This window comes from Bufo bufo, chromosome 5 (assembly GCF_905171765.1).
Source record: "Bufo bufo chromosome 5, aBufBuf1.1, whole genome shotgun sequence".
Taxonomy (NCBI): Eukaryota; Metazoa; Chordata; class Amphibia; order Anura; family Bufonidae; genus Bufo; species Bufo bufo.
In genome coordinates this window covers 211,235,530-211,253,278 of record NC_053393.1, presented here as the reverse complement: position 1 = coordinate 211,253,278, position 17,749 = coordinate 211,235,530, and the positions used below count along the sequence as shown (strand labels likewise).

The following is a 17,749-nucleotide window of genomic DNA, read 5'->3' as shown; positions in this document are numbered from 1 at the left end:
TCAATTTATGGTGTTTAATTACATAAACTAGGCCAAATAAAAAAAAAAAACAAAAAAAAAAAAAAAAAAGTACAGAAAAACAAAAAAAGCACTTGTCCAATAACACTTTGCCGCTATTTAAAAACCCACGCCGCTGTCATTTCAACCAGGGAAGTCTAACTGCCACTGAAAAGTGAAAAAGAAAGAAGCATTAGTCAGTGCATCTATTAGTATAGAGCCATTAAGAAAGACACATGGGAAAGATGGCAACAAATCTGATTTTTCAGAGGCTTTTGGAAAATGAATGCAGTGACCCAATTAGCTGCCAACTACTCAGCTTTCTTTGCACCAAGTTTGATACCTCTTAGGCTACTTTCACACTTGCGTTTGGAGCGGATCCGTCTGGTGTCTGCACAGACGGATCTGCTCCTATAATGCAAACGCTTGCATCCGTTCAGAACGGATCCGTCTGCATAACTGGTTTTTACAGATCTGATTTTTCACTTTGTGAAAACTCAGATCCGACAGTATATTCTAACACAGAGGCGTTCCCATGGTGATAGGGACGCTTTAAGTTAGAGTTAGAATATACTAAAAGAACTGTGTACATGACTGCCCCCTGCTGCCTGGCAGCACCCGCTCTCTTACAGGGGGCTGTGATCCGCACAATTATTGTGCGAATCATAGCCCCCTAAGAGATGAGGTGCTGCCAGGCAGGAGGGGGCAGACTCCCTCCCTCCCCTGTATTAAATGTGACCAGTGCAGCCCCCCTCCCTCTATATTCATTGGTGGCCAGTGCGGCCCCTCCCTCCCCAGTATTAAATGTGACTAGTGCGGCCCCTCTCCCTCTATATTCATTGGTGGCCAGTGCGGATTCCCAGTATTAAATGTGACCAGTGCGGGCCCCCTCTTCCCCCCCCCCCCCCCCATCATTGGTGGCAGCAGAGAGTTCCGATCGGAGTCCCAGTTTAATCGCTGAGGCTCAGATCGGTTACCATGGCAGCCAAGATGCTACTGCGGTCCTGGTTGCCATGGTTACTTAGCAAAAAAATAGAAGCATTATACTTACCTGCGATGTCTGTGACCGGCCGGAGCTCCTCCTACTGGTAAGTGAAAGGTCTGTGCGGCGCATTGCACAGACCTGTCACTTACCTGTAGGAGGAGCGCCCGGCCAGTCACAGACATCGCAGCTAAGTATAATGCTTCTAAAAATTGCTAAGTAACCATGGCAACCAGGACCGCAGTAGCATCCTGGTTGCCATGGTTACCGATCGGAGCCCCAGCAATTAAACTGGGACTCCGATCGGTACTCTGCTGCCACCAATGATGGGGGGGTGATTTTAATTAGGAGGGAATCCGCACTGGCCACCAATGAATATAGAAGGAGGGGGGGGGGCCGCACTGGTCACATTTAATACTGGGGAGGGAGGGAGGTGGGGCTGCACTGGCCACCAATGAATATAGAGGGAGAGGGGCCGCACTGGCCACCAATGAGTTAAATACATGGGGGGGGGGGGGGTCTGCTCCCTGCTGCCTGGCAGCAGGGGGTAGTCATGTACACAGTTCTCAGTATATTCTAACTTGAAGCGTCCCCATCACCATGGGAACGCCTCAGAGTTAGAATATACTGTCGGATCTGAGTTTCACGATCTAACTCAAATCCGATGGTATATTCAAACAGAGGCGTTCCCATGGTGATGGGGACGCTTCAAGTTAAAATATACCATCGGATTGGAGAAAACTCCGATCTGATGGTATATTAATAGGGGACTCCTGACTTTACATTGAAAGTCAATGGGGGACGGATCAGTTTGAAATTGCACCATATTGTGTCAACGTCAAACGGATCCTTCCCCATTGACTTGCATTGTAAGTCTGGACGGATCCGTTTGGCTCTGCACGGCCAGGCGGACACAAACGCTGCAAGCTGCGTTCGGGTGTCCACCTGCTGAGCGGAACGGAGGCCAAACGGTGCCAAACTGATGCATTCTGAGCGGATCTGCATCCACTCAGAATGCATTGGGGCTGTACGGATCCGTTCGGGGCCGCTTGTGAGCCCCTTCAAACGGAGCTCACAAGCGGAACCCCGAACGCAAGTGTGAAAGTAGCCTTACTCAGTGAGGTTTTACACCATGTCGTTTATTTATAAGACATTTTTCCATAGACTTCTCTAAAGGAAAAATAAAACATCTGAAAAAAAAATGCCACTCACAAGCAAAAAAAAAGCCCAGATTTTTTTTTTAAAAAGACATTTATCAACAGTTTTATGCTAATATTGTGGTGTAGAAACAGATGCTGCAAAATGGTGGGTGGGGTTTAGCAGAAAATCTGGTGTAAGTTACAGTTCAAATCCACACCAGCTAAAAGCTGTACATTTCTGGCACACGCACTGCTCAAAGATGTGCCAAATTTATTAAGAGCCCTGTGTCTCTTAATATAGCGCATTTTGCACCAATGAACTAGTATTTAAAACTACAGTACAGTAATCAGTAAATATTTAAAACAGGTCAATGATGGGAGGAATTAGGCAAGGGCTACATGGCGACACCTGTCGCAGCCAGGATCTTTGAGCTGCAGTCATCCCATAGAAACGAATGAGATCGCAGCGGCAGTCGCAAGAAATCCAGCTGTGTTCATTTCTATGGGATCACCACTTCTCAGAGATCCTGGCCACGATACGTATCGTGCAACCTGTGTCACTGTGTAGCCCTTGCATTAGAGTGAAGGAACACTCGTTAAGGCGAACCCATCAACATGAAAATACAATGTAGGCTACTAGCAGCATGGTTATGGAGCAAGAGCAGATGGATGAATCTTTTACCCATAAAATATATCAAAGGCAGAATGAGCAGGAAATTTAATTAAAAGTTAACTGAATCTTTTACCCATAAAACATATGAATCTGCTCCGCTCCTCCTGTTCTATAACATGCTGCCTGCAGTTCAACCTGTTTTCTATTGACTTGCAATCTCCTTCTGTGCGCAGAATGCCAATAAGTCCGGGAAGTTCTCTCCATTTTATTGTGCCAATTTAAGTCTCTATGAATTAGTGAACAGTACATGGCGGGTTTGCAGCTCACACTGGGCATCGGCATTTCTTAGGCTAGTTTTAGCAGAGCGTGTCCATTGCGTGAACGTTATTTCGTACTTGCAGCATTATAATGCTTTGTAATTCTTTGAGTTCCTGCCCAACCTCTGCTGTAATGAATTATACTTTCCAGATTACACACTACTCTAAAAACTAGCCTTAGGGCCCTTTGATCAGGTCAATTTAAGGCAGGGCATCCTCAAACTGCGGACCCTCCAGCTGTTGCAAAACTACAACAACCCAGCATCCCCAAACAGCTACAGGCATCAGCCTACAGCAGGGCCTTGTGGGAGTTAGTTTTACAACAGATGGAGGGCCGCAGTTTGAGGATGCCTGATTTAAGGGGTTTTCAGAGATTTTGATACAGACGACCTATCCTCAGGATAGGCATCTGACAGTGGGGGTCCGACACCCGGAGCCCCCGTCAATCAGCTGTTTGAGAAGGCACTGGCACTCCTGTGAGCACCGCAGCCTTCTCCATGCTTACCAAGCACAGCACTGTACATTGTATAGTAGTTATGCTTGGCATCCCATTCAGCCCCAGTAAAGTGAATGGGGCTGAGCCTGTGTAAAACTGCTGGTGATCAGCTAACAAGCAAAGTTTTTGTTTGGTAGCCGATCTGCTCGTATATGGGAGCATGTACTCAAAATTTTAATTTCAGTAATCAATTCAAAAAGTGAAACTCCTAGATCAATTACATTCAGTGATATATTTCAAGTGGTTATTTCTTCTAACGTTGATGCTTATGACTTACAGATAACCCAAAAGTCAGTATCTAAGAAAATGAGATTATACAAGACCAATTAATAAAATATATATAATTTAATACAACGTTGGTCTACTGAAAAGTACAGGATATCCCCTCAATACTTGGTGGAGGCTCCTTTTGAATGAATTACAGCATCAATGCGGTGTGGCATGGAGACAATCAGCCTGTGGAACTGCCGAGGGGTTATGAAAGCCCAGGTTGCTTTGATAGCGGCATTCAGCTCGTCTGCATTGTTGGGTCTGGTGTCCCTCATCTTCCTCCTAACCTTGGTTTAGGTCAGGCAAGTTTGCTAGCCACTCAAGCACAGTGATACCATGCTTATGTAACTGGGTGTTAGTACTTTGGGCAGGTCCCAAGTCCTTCTGGATAACAAAATCAGCATCTCCATGAAGCTTGTCAGCAGAGGAAAGCATGAATTGCTGTAAAACTGTCCTGGTAAACAGCTGCGCTAAGGGCTCTTTCACACTTGCGTTGTCCGGATCCGTCGTGTACTCCATTTGCCGGAATTAAACAACGGATCCGGAAAACGCGTAAGAACGCATAATTTTTCCTTTCCGGTAAGAGACTGATCCGGAAACCCTGAAGCCAACATCAATGATTTTTTTCCGGATCCGTATCCGGAAAAAAAACATTGATGTTGGCTTCAGGATTTCCGGATCAGTCTCTTTTCGCGCCAGCCAAGTCCTTCCTACTTCTGGCGCAGACGCAACTTCCGGATCCATTGTTGCGTCGTAACAAATGAAGATGTTAGGACGGATCCGGAATAATGCATTTCAATGGGCTATTATTCCGGATCCGTCGATGGGGAAAGTGTTCAGGATTTTTGACCGGAGCAAGAAGCGCAGCATGCTGCGGTATTTTCTCCGGCCAAAAAACGTTCCGGTTCTGAACTGAAGACATCCTGAACGGTTTTCTCTCCATTCAGAATGCATGGGGATAATCCTGATCAGGATTTTTCCGGCATAGAGCCCCGACGACGGAACTCTATGCCGGAAAAAAAAAGCGCAAGTGTGAAAGAGCCCTAACATTGGACTTGATATAACACAGTGGACCAACACCAGCAGATGACATGGCTCCCCAAACCATCACTGACTGTGGAAACCTCATAATGAACCTCAAGCAACTTAGATTGTGTGCCTCTCCACTCTTCCTCCAGACTCTGGGACCTTGATTGCCAAATGAAACATTTTGTTTCATCTTAAAACAGGACTTTGGACCACTGAGCAAAAGTCCAGTCTTTTTCTCCTTAGCCCAGGTAGACGCTTCTGATGTCTGTGTCATTAGCGGCTTGATACAAGTAATGTGACAGTTGTAGCTTATGTCCTGAAGCAACCGACTCCAGCCGCAGTCCTCTCCTTGTGGATCTCCCGCAAATTCATGAATACCCTTCTCTTAACCCTTTCAAGGCTGTTATCCCTGCAGCTTTTGCACCTTTTTCTACCACACTTTCTTCCACTCAAATTAATATGCTTGGATACAGCACTCTGACAGCCAGCTTCTTTAGCAATGACCTTTTGTGGCTTACCCTCCTTGTAGAGGGTGTCAATGACTGTCTTCTGGACAACTGGCAAGTCAGCATTCTTCCCCATGATTGTGTAGCCTACTGAACCAGGCTGAGGGACCATTTAAAGGTTTGCAGGTGTTTTGTGCCGATTATCTAATTTGAGTGAACCACGAGTCTACAATATTAAAATGTTCTATTATAGTTTTCATTAGCTGTAAGTCATAATCAAGATTAAAAGAAAAAAAAACACTTGAAATAGATCACTGTGTATAATGAATCTTATACAATGAACTTCACTTTTTGAATCAAAAAATACTGATTCAACAATATTCTAATTTATTGAGATGCACTAGTAAATACTCGCATTTCAGCAGCAAAGTCTCCCAGTGTGCTGCCAACATGGGGGGGAGAAGGAGGATAAAAAGATCATAGCAATGACTGTTCCTCCCCTGTGCACTTTCCATTGGCCTGTTTAGATGCCGTATAAACAAGCGCCATACAGGTAGCAATGTGTGTGGTAAATTTGTCAAAGCAACTGCATTAGGATGCAGTAATGACCATATGTATTTTTCAGACCGCATACGGATGACACCTGTACTGCATTTTTTGTGTGGACCCATTGACTTCAATGGTTCTGTGGTCTGCTAGCTTAAAAGGGGCTCTGAAGTTTGTTTAAACTGTTTTATCTATACTCTGACCGGCGGGGGTCCCGATCAGCTGTTTGAGAAGGCAGCAGCACTGGCAGTAGTGCCGCAGGCTTCTCACTGTTTACCGCAGACCCAGTGACGTCATGACTAGTATCAACTGGCCTGGGCGGGGCTAAGCTCCATTCAAGTGAACAGAGCTTTACCCTGCCCAGGCCAGTTGATACTAGTCATGACGTCACTGGGTCTGCGGTAAACAGTGAGAAGGCCGCGGCGCTGCCTTCTCAAACAGCTGATCGGCAGGGGTCCCAAGTGGTCGGACCCCCACCGGTCAGATGCTGATCAGCAGTTTAAACAAACTGCAGAACCCCTTTAACTTACTTTCACCGTAAATGTATGCCATTGTCAGGAAAGAATTAAATCCCTTGTGTAACATTGTACACATGATCAACTCCATATCAGAAATGGAGGACCAATGAGACATTTATGCGTTAAAATCCCTTTCCCTGGAGTTCTGCTGATCTATGCGATACCCACACATTGCAGGGAAGAAAGAAAACACTTACACAATAATATTGTTGATAGGAATATGGATTAGCTTGACAAAGAAGCCGATAAATCCCATAATTGCAAACCCAATCGCAGTGGCCATTGCAATCTTCTGAAATTCTGAAACAGAGGAAATGATTTGGTTAAAATTGTCTTGCGTGATTGAGCCAACAATCCCACAAAAATAAGCCTCAAAAAGGCCTCTCAAGTCATTTCTTCAAGATACAGTTCATCAAGACACAGAAACCAAGTCTACATCCATTTTCTGTTACACCCCCACTTATTCAACAATTTCCTTCTGACAGAAGCATGCACATACAACTAATGTAAATTATAGGGATCGGGGGCGACAGAGTGGAAAAACATGAAGATTAGCAGCTATAAGGCCAAGTCTCTGACAACACGGAGCCAAGAAGTGGGAAGATCTGTTGTCATGAGGCCAGGCAAAAGGAGCTCCATTATACAGGATCCAACACAGGAAAAGGGGTTTTTCTTTAATCATGAGTGACAAAATTGTAAAGTATTTTTTTTAGGGTATCTGTAATCAGACAAGTCCCTTCATTCAGGAGGAGGCTCTTCTCAATAATCACGGACATACATTTGTGCCCAAACACTATCTAGAAAGAACACCTCATGCTACTTCTTAATGGTCCGGTAACAGCACCTGCAAGGTATCGCACCATGTGGAGGGATCGGGAAGCCTGAAGCCCCACATACCTTTTCTGTCTGGCTTAGTGCATCTTTTGACAAGTCTGATTGAATCCTTCACAAACTGGCGGCTGGGCTCAACAAATTGCATAACCTGGTCCATGGTGCCTGCAAGAAGGAAACAAAATGAATACATAAAATGCAAAATGTATGATTGCCATGATACGACCTTCAAGGGGGTTTGCCATTCACATCACTGATCCCCTGCTGCTGCCCTCTACTACCTGTCCCCCTCTTGACCGCGAGTCCAGGACTGTGGCTCATCTCAGCCTATGATTGGCTGAGTGAGTACTTCCTGTCTTTTGAGAGGAAGTAGACAGCAGAGGTGGGCTGGATCGGTGAGGTAAGTGTTGGTTCTTTCAAGTTTCAAGTAACCCCTTGGGTTATCCCATGAAAACTATCACCTATCTGCAGGAAAGGCAATAAATACAGGATTGTAGGGGACACCCAGTGATCCCTGTGTTCCCGCTTTTAAAAGGGTTTTCCAAGTATTTTTGATGACCTATCCTCTATAGGTCATCAGTATCTGATCGGTGAAGGTCTGTCACCCAGGACCCCCGCTGATCAGCTGTTTGAGAAAGCATTGGCGCTCCTGTGAGCACTGCGGCCTTCTCTGTACTCACCAAGCAGAGCGCCGTACATTGTATAGTGGCGGTGCTTGGTATCGGGCTCAGACCAATTCACCGCAAAGAGGTACAGCAGCTCCAAAGCTAGTGCCAGTACCTTCTCAAACAGCTTATCAGATACTGATGACCTATCCAGAGGTTAGGTCATCAGTTAGAAAGTCTTAGAAAACCAATAGGACCCACGTCAGTCCATTTCTACAGGGCTGACGTAAACAGTACTTCCCACACAAGTGAGTGGCAATAGGGCATCAATATCAGATCAACAGGGTCCTACTCCCAGCACCCTGCTGAGCTGTTTGAAGGGGTCACAACACTCATGCTAGCGCTGCATCCGCTTCGATGTGGCGGCAGCTCTGCACAACTGAATGGGCCGAGCAGTTTGTACTTACACTGCACAGCCAACATAATCTAGATGGCTTGCAGTTAAAGGGGTCATCTGACAACCTATCTGCTGAATAGACAATAAAACAGTTTAGAGCACACCAGTGTACCTCTCAGACTCCCTCGGAATTTAACAGCCCCTCCACGGCCACAGATCAGCAAGAAATAGATGACGGCAGCATATCCATATGAGGGTCTTTAATTCACCATACGTCCATGAATAATGTACAAAAAGCAATAAAGTGCAACGTTTCGGCTACATAATAGCCTCTCAAGCTTGAGAGGCTATTATGTTATCCGAACGTTGCACTTTATTGCTCTTTTTGGACGAATCTTCTATTCCTTGCTATCTGCTGGATAGTCATCAGCATCTGATCTGTGGGGGGTCCGACACCTAGGACCTCCAACAATCAGCTGTTTGAGAAGGCCCCAGCAGATTCTATAATCACCATGGCCTTCTCGATGCTTAGTCCTAGGCCAGCGACGACACATTCATCAGTTACTTTGCCTAGCCGAAGCTCAGCCCCACCGATCAGATGCTGATGACCTATTCGGAGAAGTCTGAAACTCTCACAAGCACCACAACCCCTTCAATCTACTGGTCAGCAGGGGTGCCGTCAGTCAACCCCTGCAGATGGCTTCATCAATATGACAGCGCAAAAAAATAAAAAACACTTTAAAACTGGTACACATTCAATGCGTTTCAACCTCAATCTGGGATCTTTCCCCAGGCATGAATAAAAACAGCCATCCATTCCACCAGGATCAAAGGGGCTACCGCCACACTGAAGTATGTCCCACTTTAGATCCCAGATCGAGATAGAAACGGGTCACATTTGCACCATTAGAATTTAATTTCTTTTCACTGAAGATCAGTAAATGCTGACAGCATAAAGGAGTCATTTTCTGGATTACATGCCATATATTAACCTGTTCTCATCCAGCTGCTGATCACCACTAGTGATTCTGATAGGACGGCGAATTGACCCTACATATGCGCAACTCTGAAAGGTCTCTGCAATCCTAGGAAGTATACTACTAGTGTACAGCAAAGCGCGCAGAAAGCATCATATATTCATTACTGATCACTAAATATAGGACAACGCATATACCGCATATAGATCACATGCACAGTATGGTGGCATTAGGCCCACACATCTATAGAAAGCTAATATACGACTAAACATCAAGAACAATTTACGCCCGGAAGCCCCAAAGCAAGAAAACCAGAGTCTGTCACAGTTAGTTACCGGCTGATGACTCTTCCTCCACTCTGCTCGACGGCTGCTATCTGAGACACGTCGCACTGTACGAGGTCCTACTTGTAGAGAGCTGACGTCACCGGAACTAAGGCGCACCCCGGCCAATGGTGAAAGAGAACGTCGACGTGAGCCAGGAATGCGTATAGAACGCCGTGGAGACGCTCTACTCTTTACTTCCTTCTCCCTGGTATTGTGGGAGGACTCTGTAGGCGCTGAGCTGGCGTTGGAAGTACTGACTTTTTTTTTTCGTGTAACTTTATTGTCCTTGTTTGTAATCACTGTTTCCTTGCCTACGTCAGTACAGGCGAAAGGAATGCGATCTCATGAGCAGAAATCCTTCTGACTGGAATTCATTAAAAATAAATAAAATAATTTACTTACATTTTCTTCAAGTTGTGTGGAAAATAATTTGCTAGGTATTTGTTTAAACCATTAGCACCGTAATGAATCCAAGTCTGTAGGATGAAACTAGTTTTTTTTTTCGTAATTTTTTAAAAAATTTTAAATGTTTTTTATGGCAAGTTTTATATTTACTTTTTATATGATTTAAGTTGAAGGTTTCAATTGCACGTTATAAATTAGGTATTCATCTCTTGCATTTTTTTAAGCGTTCCTGGCATTTGCTAATTTGCGGTATTCCTACTGGGAAAAATACCAGAATCCTATAAAAAAAAGTGGCTATTATTTATTTATTTGATGAGGACAATATATGTGTTGTTGATTTTTTAAAGTGTATGCATAAAAAATGGTGTAAAAGTCAATTTTTATAAAAAATGCTAGAACCCTGACAGACCCACTTATTATTTATAGGTATTGGTCTGCAATGCACACAGCACAGCTTTCATGGCCTTGTTATGAATGAAAATCTCGATGTTAGTGTGAACAGAGGTCTATGACAGCCATGCTCACAAGTAGTAGACTAAGGCCCCTTTCACATCGGGCGAGTTTTCCCGCGCGGGTGCAATGCGTGAGTTGAACGCATTGCACCCGCACTGAATCCGGGACTGCATTCATTTCTATGGGGATGTGCACATGAGCGGTGATTTTCACGCATACACTTGTGCGTTGCGTGAAATCGCAGCATGCTCCTCTTTTGTGCGTTTTTTCAGGCAACGCAGGCCCCATTAGAATTTAATGTGCGGATACGCAAGCAATGCGGATACGGTGCAATTTTCATGCACGGTTGCTAGGGAGACGATCGAGATGGGGACCCGATGTTTATTATTTTCCTTATAACATGGTTAAAATACTAAGTAAAATAGGGATGGGAGGGGTTAAAAAATTTAAATTTAACTCACCTTAATCCACTTGTTCGCGCAGCCGGCATCTCTTCTGTCTTCTTCTTTGAGGAATAGGACCTTTGATGACGTCACTTGCGTTCATCACATGGTCCATCGCCATGGTGATGATCATGTTGACGGACCATGTGATGAGCGTAGTGACGTCATCAAAGGTCCTTTTCCTCACAGGATGAAGACAAAATAGATGCCGGCTGCGCGTACAAGTGGATTAAGGTGAGTTAAATTTTTAATAAATTTTTTTAACCCCTCCAGCCCTAATTTACTGTATTCAGAATGCTATTATTTCCCTTATAACAATGTTATAAGGGAAAATAATACAATCTACACAACTTGAACCCAAACCTGAACTTCTGTAAATCATTTACCTTTACACTTCTGGAGAAGGATTTGGATGTACTTGCAGATCATAGATTAAAAACCGCATACAATATCAGTAAGCTGCTTCTAAAGCCAACACCAATAAGATAATTCACGTATTAACCCCTTCAGGACGCAGCCATTGTTTCACCTTAAAGGACCAGGCCATTTTTTGCAAATCTGACATGTGTCACTTTATGTGGTGATAACTTTAAAACGCTTTTACTTATCCAGGCCATTCTGAGATAGTTTTCTTGTCACATAATGTACTTCATGACAGTGGTAAAATTTGAGTCAAAAAATAAAAAATACCAACTTTTAACCAAAAATTTGTCAATTTTCAAAATTCTATTTTTCTGCTTTTTGAGGCCTCTTTCACACGACCGTATGGCTTTTTCAGTGTTTTGTGGTCCGTTTTTCACGGATCCGTTGTTCCGTTTTTTGTTTCTGTTTTGTTTCCATTTCTGTTACGTTTTTCCGTATGGCATATACAGTATACAGTATTTACATAGAAAAAATTGGGCTGGGCATGACATTTTCAATAGATGGTTCCGCAAAAACGGAATGGATACGGAAGACATACGGATGCATTTCCGTATGTGTTCCGTTTCTTTTGCAGACGCATTGATTTGAATGGAGCAACGGAACGTGATTTGCGGACAATAGGACATGTTCTATCTTTCAACGGAACTGAAAAACGGAATGCATACGAAGTACATTCCGTTTTTTGTGGAACCATTGAAATGAATAGTTCCGCATACGGAACGCAAAAAACGGCCCGTACACGGGGAAAAAAAACGTTTGTGTGAAAGAGGCCTAAAAACAGTGATACCTCCTAAAATAGTTATTACTTTACATTTCCCATATGTCTACTTCATGTTTGGATAATTTTGTAAATTACATTTTATTTTTTTGGGAAGTTAGAAGTTTAGAAGCAAATCTTGAAATTTTTTCGAAAATTTCCAAAACCCACTTTTTAAGGACCAGTTCAGGTCTGAAGTCACTTTGTGGGGCTTACATAATACAAACCCTCAAGGTATTCAAAACTGATTCCCTTTAGGTGTTCTACAAGAGCTAAAGGAAAATGTAGCTGAAATTTTTTGGCAGATTTTCCATTTAATCAATTTTTTCAAGTATCAAAGCAAGGGTTAACAGCCAAACAAAACTCAATATTTATTACCCTGATTCTGTAGTTTACAGAAATACATCATATGTGGTCGTAAACTGCTGTACGGGCACACGGCAGGGCGCAGAAGGAAAGGAACGCCATATGGTTTTGGAAGGCAGATTTTACTGGAATAATTTAAGCTGCCATGTCACATTTGAAGACCCCTAATTGCACCCCTAGAGTATAAACTCCAAAAAAATCACCCTATTTTGGAAACTATGGGATAAGGGTGGCAGTTTTGGTTGGTACTATTTTAGAGTACATATGATTTTGGTTGCTCTATATTACACATTTGTGAGGCAAGTAACAAAAAATAGGCTGCACAGTTTGTATTTTTTGTTATTTACAATGTTCATCTGACAGGTTAGATCATGTGGTATTTTTATAGAGCAGGTGTTACGGACGCGACAATACCAAATATGACAACTTTTTTGGTTGTTTGTTTCAGTTTTACATAATAAAGCATTTAAAAAAAAAAAGATTTTTTAGTGTCTCCAAATTCTGAAAGCCATAGTTTTTTTAAAATATTTTCGGCGACTTATGTAGGGGCTTATTTTTTTTTTGGTTGTTGTTTCAGTTTACATAATAAAGCATTTAAAAAAAAAAAAGATTTTTAGTGTCTCCATATTCTGAAAGCCATAGTTTTTTAAAATATTTTCGGGCGACTTATGTAGGGGCTTATTTTTTTCCGGTATGAGATGACGGTTTAATTGGTACTATTTAGGGTGCATATGACTTTTTGATCGCGTTGTATTACAACTTTTTGTGATGTAAGGTGACAGAAGAATGGCTTTTTTTGACACTTTTTTTTTTTTTACCGGGTGTTCACTGAGGGGTTATTTCATGTGATATTGTTATACAGAAGGTTCTTACGGACGCAGTGATACCTAATATGTCCTACTTTTTATTATTTAAGTTTACACAATAACAGTTAGATCATGTGGTATTTTTATAGAGCAGGTTGTTACGGACCGAACAATACCAAATATGACAACTTTTTTTGGTTGTTTGTTTCAGTTTTACATAATAAAGCATTTAAAAAAAAAAAGATTTTTTAGTGTCTCCATATTCTGAAAGCCATAGTTTTTTTAAAATATTTTCGGCGACTTATGTAGGGGCTTATTTTTTTTCGTATGAGATGGACGGTTTAATTGGTACTATTTTAGGGTGCATATGACTTTTTGATCGCTTGGTATTACACTTTTTGTAGATGTAAGGAGACAGAAAATGGCTTTTTTGAGACACTTTTTTTTTTTTTATGGTGTTCACCTGAGGGGTTTACTTCATGTGATATTTTTGTACAGCAGGTTCTTACAGAGGGCGGCGATAGCTAATATGTATACTTTTTTTATTTATTTAAGTTTTACACAATATTTTTTAAACTAAAAAAAAATAATCATTAGTGTCTCTATAGTCTGAGAGCAATAGTTTTTTTTATTTTTTGGCGATTGTCTTAGGTAGGGGCTTATTTTTTGCGGAATGAGGTGACTGGTTAGATTTGGTAATATTTTGGGAGGCATACGCCTTTTTGATTGCTTGCTGTTACACTTTTAGTGATGTAAAGGTGACAAAAAAAATGTTTATTAGCACAGATTTTATTTATTTTTTTGACGGTGTTCACCTGAGGGCTAGGTCATGTTATACCTTTTATAGAGCCGGTCGATACGGACGCGGTGATACCTAATATGTCTACATTTCTTTTTTTTACCTATTTTTTACAGTTTATTTTCACTTTATTTTGGGAAAAGGCCGCTTTTTTTTTAACTTGAAACTTTTTTTGTAAAACTTTATTTTTTTACTTCTTTTTTCACTTTCTTTTTTTGTCCACTCTGGGACTTCAACTTTTGGGGGTCTGATCCCCTTTACAATGCATCACAATACTTCTGTATTGTAATGCATTAGCTGTAAGTGTATTACATACATCGGGCTGCCTACCCTGCCATCGGGTCCCTGACAAAGCAGCACCCTGCACCCGGCATTTAAAGGGGTTGTCCCGAGTTATGAAAAAAAAATAATTAGCACTGAAAATTTGATGGGCAGCAATATATAACTAAGCTAAGCAAGTTTTTATATGCAAAAAAAATATAGATATTTCCTCATTGCCTGGTTCTTTTCTGGCCCTTTGTTTACATGCAATAAAAACAATCTCTGCCCCCTCCCCCTGCTCTGCTAAGGGAGTGGGATACAAGAGCTGCCCTGAGTGCTGGGAGAATCAACAGTAACTTGTAAGTTGTAGAACTACAAGTCCCAGCTGTATAATGACACTGCTAATACACACAGGATCTTCCCCCTACCTTCTTGTGCAATGCTCTCTCTAGTCTGTCAGCTTCTGTGCCCAGAATTGTCACTGCTGCAGCTACCCAGTCTGTGCAGCGAAAGGGGTTAAGAATCCTAGGACAGAGCAGACGGCAGTGAAGGGGCGTGCCAGCACAGTGACGTCTCGTTTACAGCTTGTTAAACGAACATTATCAGAGCAGGGAGAGAAGCTGACATCACAGTCATGTGACCCTCATGAAATCTGAGAAACCAGCCACTGGAGATAAAGTGAGTTAATTGGAAAGCTGTTACATTTGCTTAGTTAGGAACATAGAAAGAACAAAAAAAATAACTCGGACAACCCCTTTAAGGGCTTTGATCGCTTGGTATTACACTTTTTGTGATGTAAGGTGACAGAAAATGGCTTTTTTGACACTTTTTTTTTTTACGGTGTTCATCTGAGGGGTTATTTCATGTGATATTGTTATACAGAAGGTTCTTACGGACGCAGTGATACCTAATATGTCTACTTTTTTATTTATTTAAGTTTTACACAATAACAGGTTAGATCATGTGGTATTTTTATAGAGCAGGTTGTTACGGACGCGACAATACCAAATATGACAACTTTTTTTGGTTGTTTGTTTCAGTTTTACATAATAAAGCATTTAAAAAAAAAAAAGATTTTTTAGTGTCTCCATATTCTGAAAGCCATAGTTTTTTTAAAATATTTTCGGCGACTTATGTAGGGGCTTATTTTTTTCGGTATGAGATGACGGTTTAATTGGTACTATTTTAGGGTGCATATGACTTTTTGATCGCTTGGTATTACACTTTTTGTGATGTAAGGTGACAGAAAATGGCTTTTTTGACACTTTTTTTTTTTTTACGGTGTTCACCTGAGGGGTTACTTCATGTGATATTTTTGTACAGCAGGTTCTTACAGAGGCGGCGATAGCTAATATGTATACTTTTTTTTATTTATTTAAGTTTTACACAATATTTTTTAAACAAAAAAAATAATCATTTAGTGTCTCTATAGTCTGAGAGCAATAGTTTTTTTTATTTTTTGGGCGATTGTCTTAGGTAGGGGCTTATTTTTTGCGGAATGAGGTGACGGTTAGATTGGTACTATTTTGGGAGGCATACGCCTTTTTGATTGCTTGCTGTTACACTTTTAGTGATGTAAGGTGACAAAAAAAATGTTTTTTAGCACAGTTTTTATTTTATTTTTTTGACGGTGTTCACCTGAGGGGCTAGGTCATGTTATATTTTATAGACCGGTCGATACGGACGCGTGATACCTAATATGTCTACTTTTTCTTTTTTTTACCTAGTTTTTACAGGTTATTTCACTTTATTTTGGGAAAAGGCCGCTTTTTTTTTACTTGAAACTTTTTTTTGTAAAACTTTATTTTTTTACTTCTTTTTTCACTTTCTTTTTTGTCCCACTCTGGGACTTCAACTTTTGGGGGTCTGATCCCCTTTACAATGCATCACAATACTTCTGTATTGTAATGCATTAGCTGTAAGTGTATTACATACATCGGGCTGCCTACCCTGCCATCGGGTCCCTGACAAAGCAGCACACCTGCACCCGGCATTAAAGGGGTTGTCCGAGTTATGAAAAAAAAATAATATAGCACTGAAAATTTGATGGGCAGCAATATATAACTAAGCTAAGCAAGTTTATGGCAAAAAAAATATATATATTTCCTCAGTTGCCTGTTCTTTTCTGGCCCTTGTTTACATGCATAAAACAATCTCTGCCCCTCCCCCCTGCTCTGCTAAGGGAGTGATACAAGAGCTGCCCTGAGTGCTGGGAGAATCAACAGTAACTTGTAAGTGTAGAACTACAAGTCCCAGCTGTATAATGACACTGCTAATACACACAGGATCTTCCCCCTACCTCTTGTGCAATGCTCTCTCTAGTCTGTCAGCTTCTGTGGCCAGAATTGTCACTGCTGCCAGCTACCCAGTCTGTGCACTGAAGGGGTTAAGAATCCTAGGACAGAGCAGACGGCAGTGAAGGGGGCATGGCCACACAGTGACGTCTCGTTTACAGGCTTGTAAACGAACTTTATCAGAAGCAGGGAGAGAAGCTGACATCACAGGTCATGTGACCCTCAGTGAAATCTGAGAAACCAGCCACTGGAGATAAAGTGAGTAATTGGAAAGCTGTTACATTTGCTTAGTTAGGAACATAGAAAGAACAAAAAAAATAACTCGGACAACCCCTTTAAGGGCTAATGCGCTGGCATCAGTGTTTCACCGATGCCGGCGCATACAGCAGGGCTCCGGCTATCAGTGGACTGCCGGACCCCTGCCGCTGATCAGGGCGGGCGCACCTCCTGCACCCGCCCGATAACCATGGTTAAAATTTGTGTAGAAGGAATTCAAAAGTGTTAGCTGAGGAATAGTGATTGGCTGCAGCGGTCATGTGCTGTACCCTGGCATTGTCACTGTTGTCGTTTGTCAGCACACAGCACAGTATTACTAAGCTTTTTAGCTGTTCTAGGGGTTTTCTGAAATTTTGAGTTATCTCAGATAACCTCTCTATCTGGGGGCCAGCAGAATTAATGCATGGCAAATAGCGCTAAACTTTTCCTTATCCACCACCATTCCACCGTGTTATTTTCTGATAGGTCCAAATGGCCGACCTTCAGGGCTCCTTTATATTTGCCTGTGGGCAATATGGATCAAATACAGATGGTTAAAGCCCTCATGCACATGACAATGAAAAATGGCAGTGTGATGTCCGGGTTTAATAGCGGCCATCACACGGCCATTTTTAGTACCAATTAAAGTCTATGGGGCTATTCACATGCTGTTCTTTTAACGGCCAGTCCGTCCAAAAATAGAACATGTCCTTCTTTTTGGCCATTTCCACGCCAAAAGGACCCCCATTGAAAGCAATGGGAGCCGTTTTTTAACGGCCGCTTAGACAGAGTGCACCCGTCTAACGGCCATTAGAGACAGGTACACTTTAACAATGTGGCTATTTAGGGGTTAAAAAAAATTCTCACCTCATCCACTTGCTAGCACTGTAGCAGTCTCGTCTCTCTTCATTGAACAAGATCTGCCGAAGGACCTGCGATGTATGCGCTCTCCCACGTGGTTATGTCATCACACATATCACAGTTTCTTCGGCAAGTCC

The 17,749-nt window shown here is 42.1% G+C and overlaps 1 protein-coding gene across 1 annotated transcript; it reads right to left on the bottom strand.

Moving 5' to 3' along the window:
* SEC61G (SEC61 translocon subunit gamma) lies at positions 1-9,646 on the bottom strand. Its single transcript, XM_040433326.1, has 4 exons — positions 9,499-9,646; positions 7,251-7,349; positions 6,551-6,653; positions 1-165 (listed from the first exon to the last, which is right to left on the bottom strand). The coding sequence occupies exons 2-4, from the start codon at positions 7,342-7,344 to the stop codon at positions 156-158; spliced, it is 207 nt and encodes a 68-aa protein (XP_040289260.1). The 5' UTR covers positions 7,345-7,349; positions 9,499-9,646; the 3' UTR covers positions 1-155.
* Between the last annotated feature and the right edge of the window lie 8,103 nt (positions 9,647-17,749).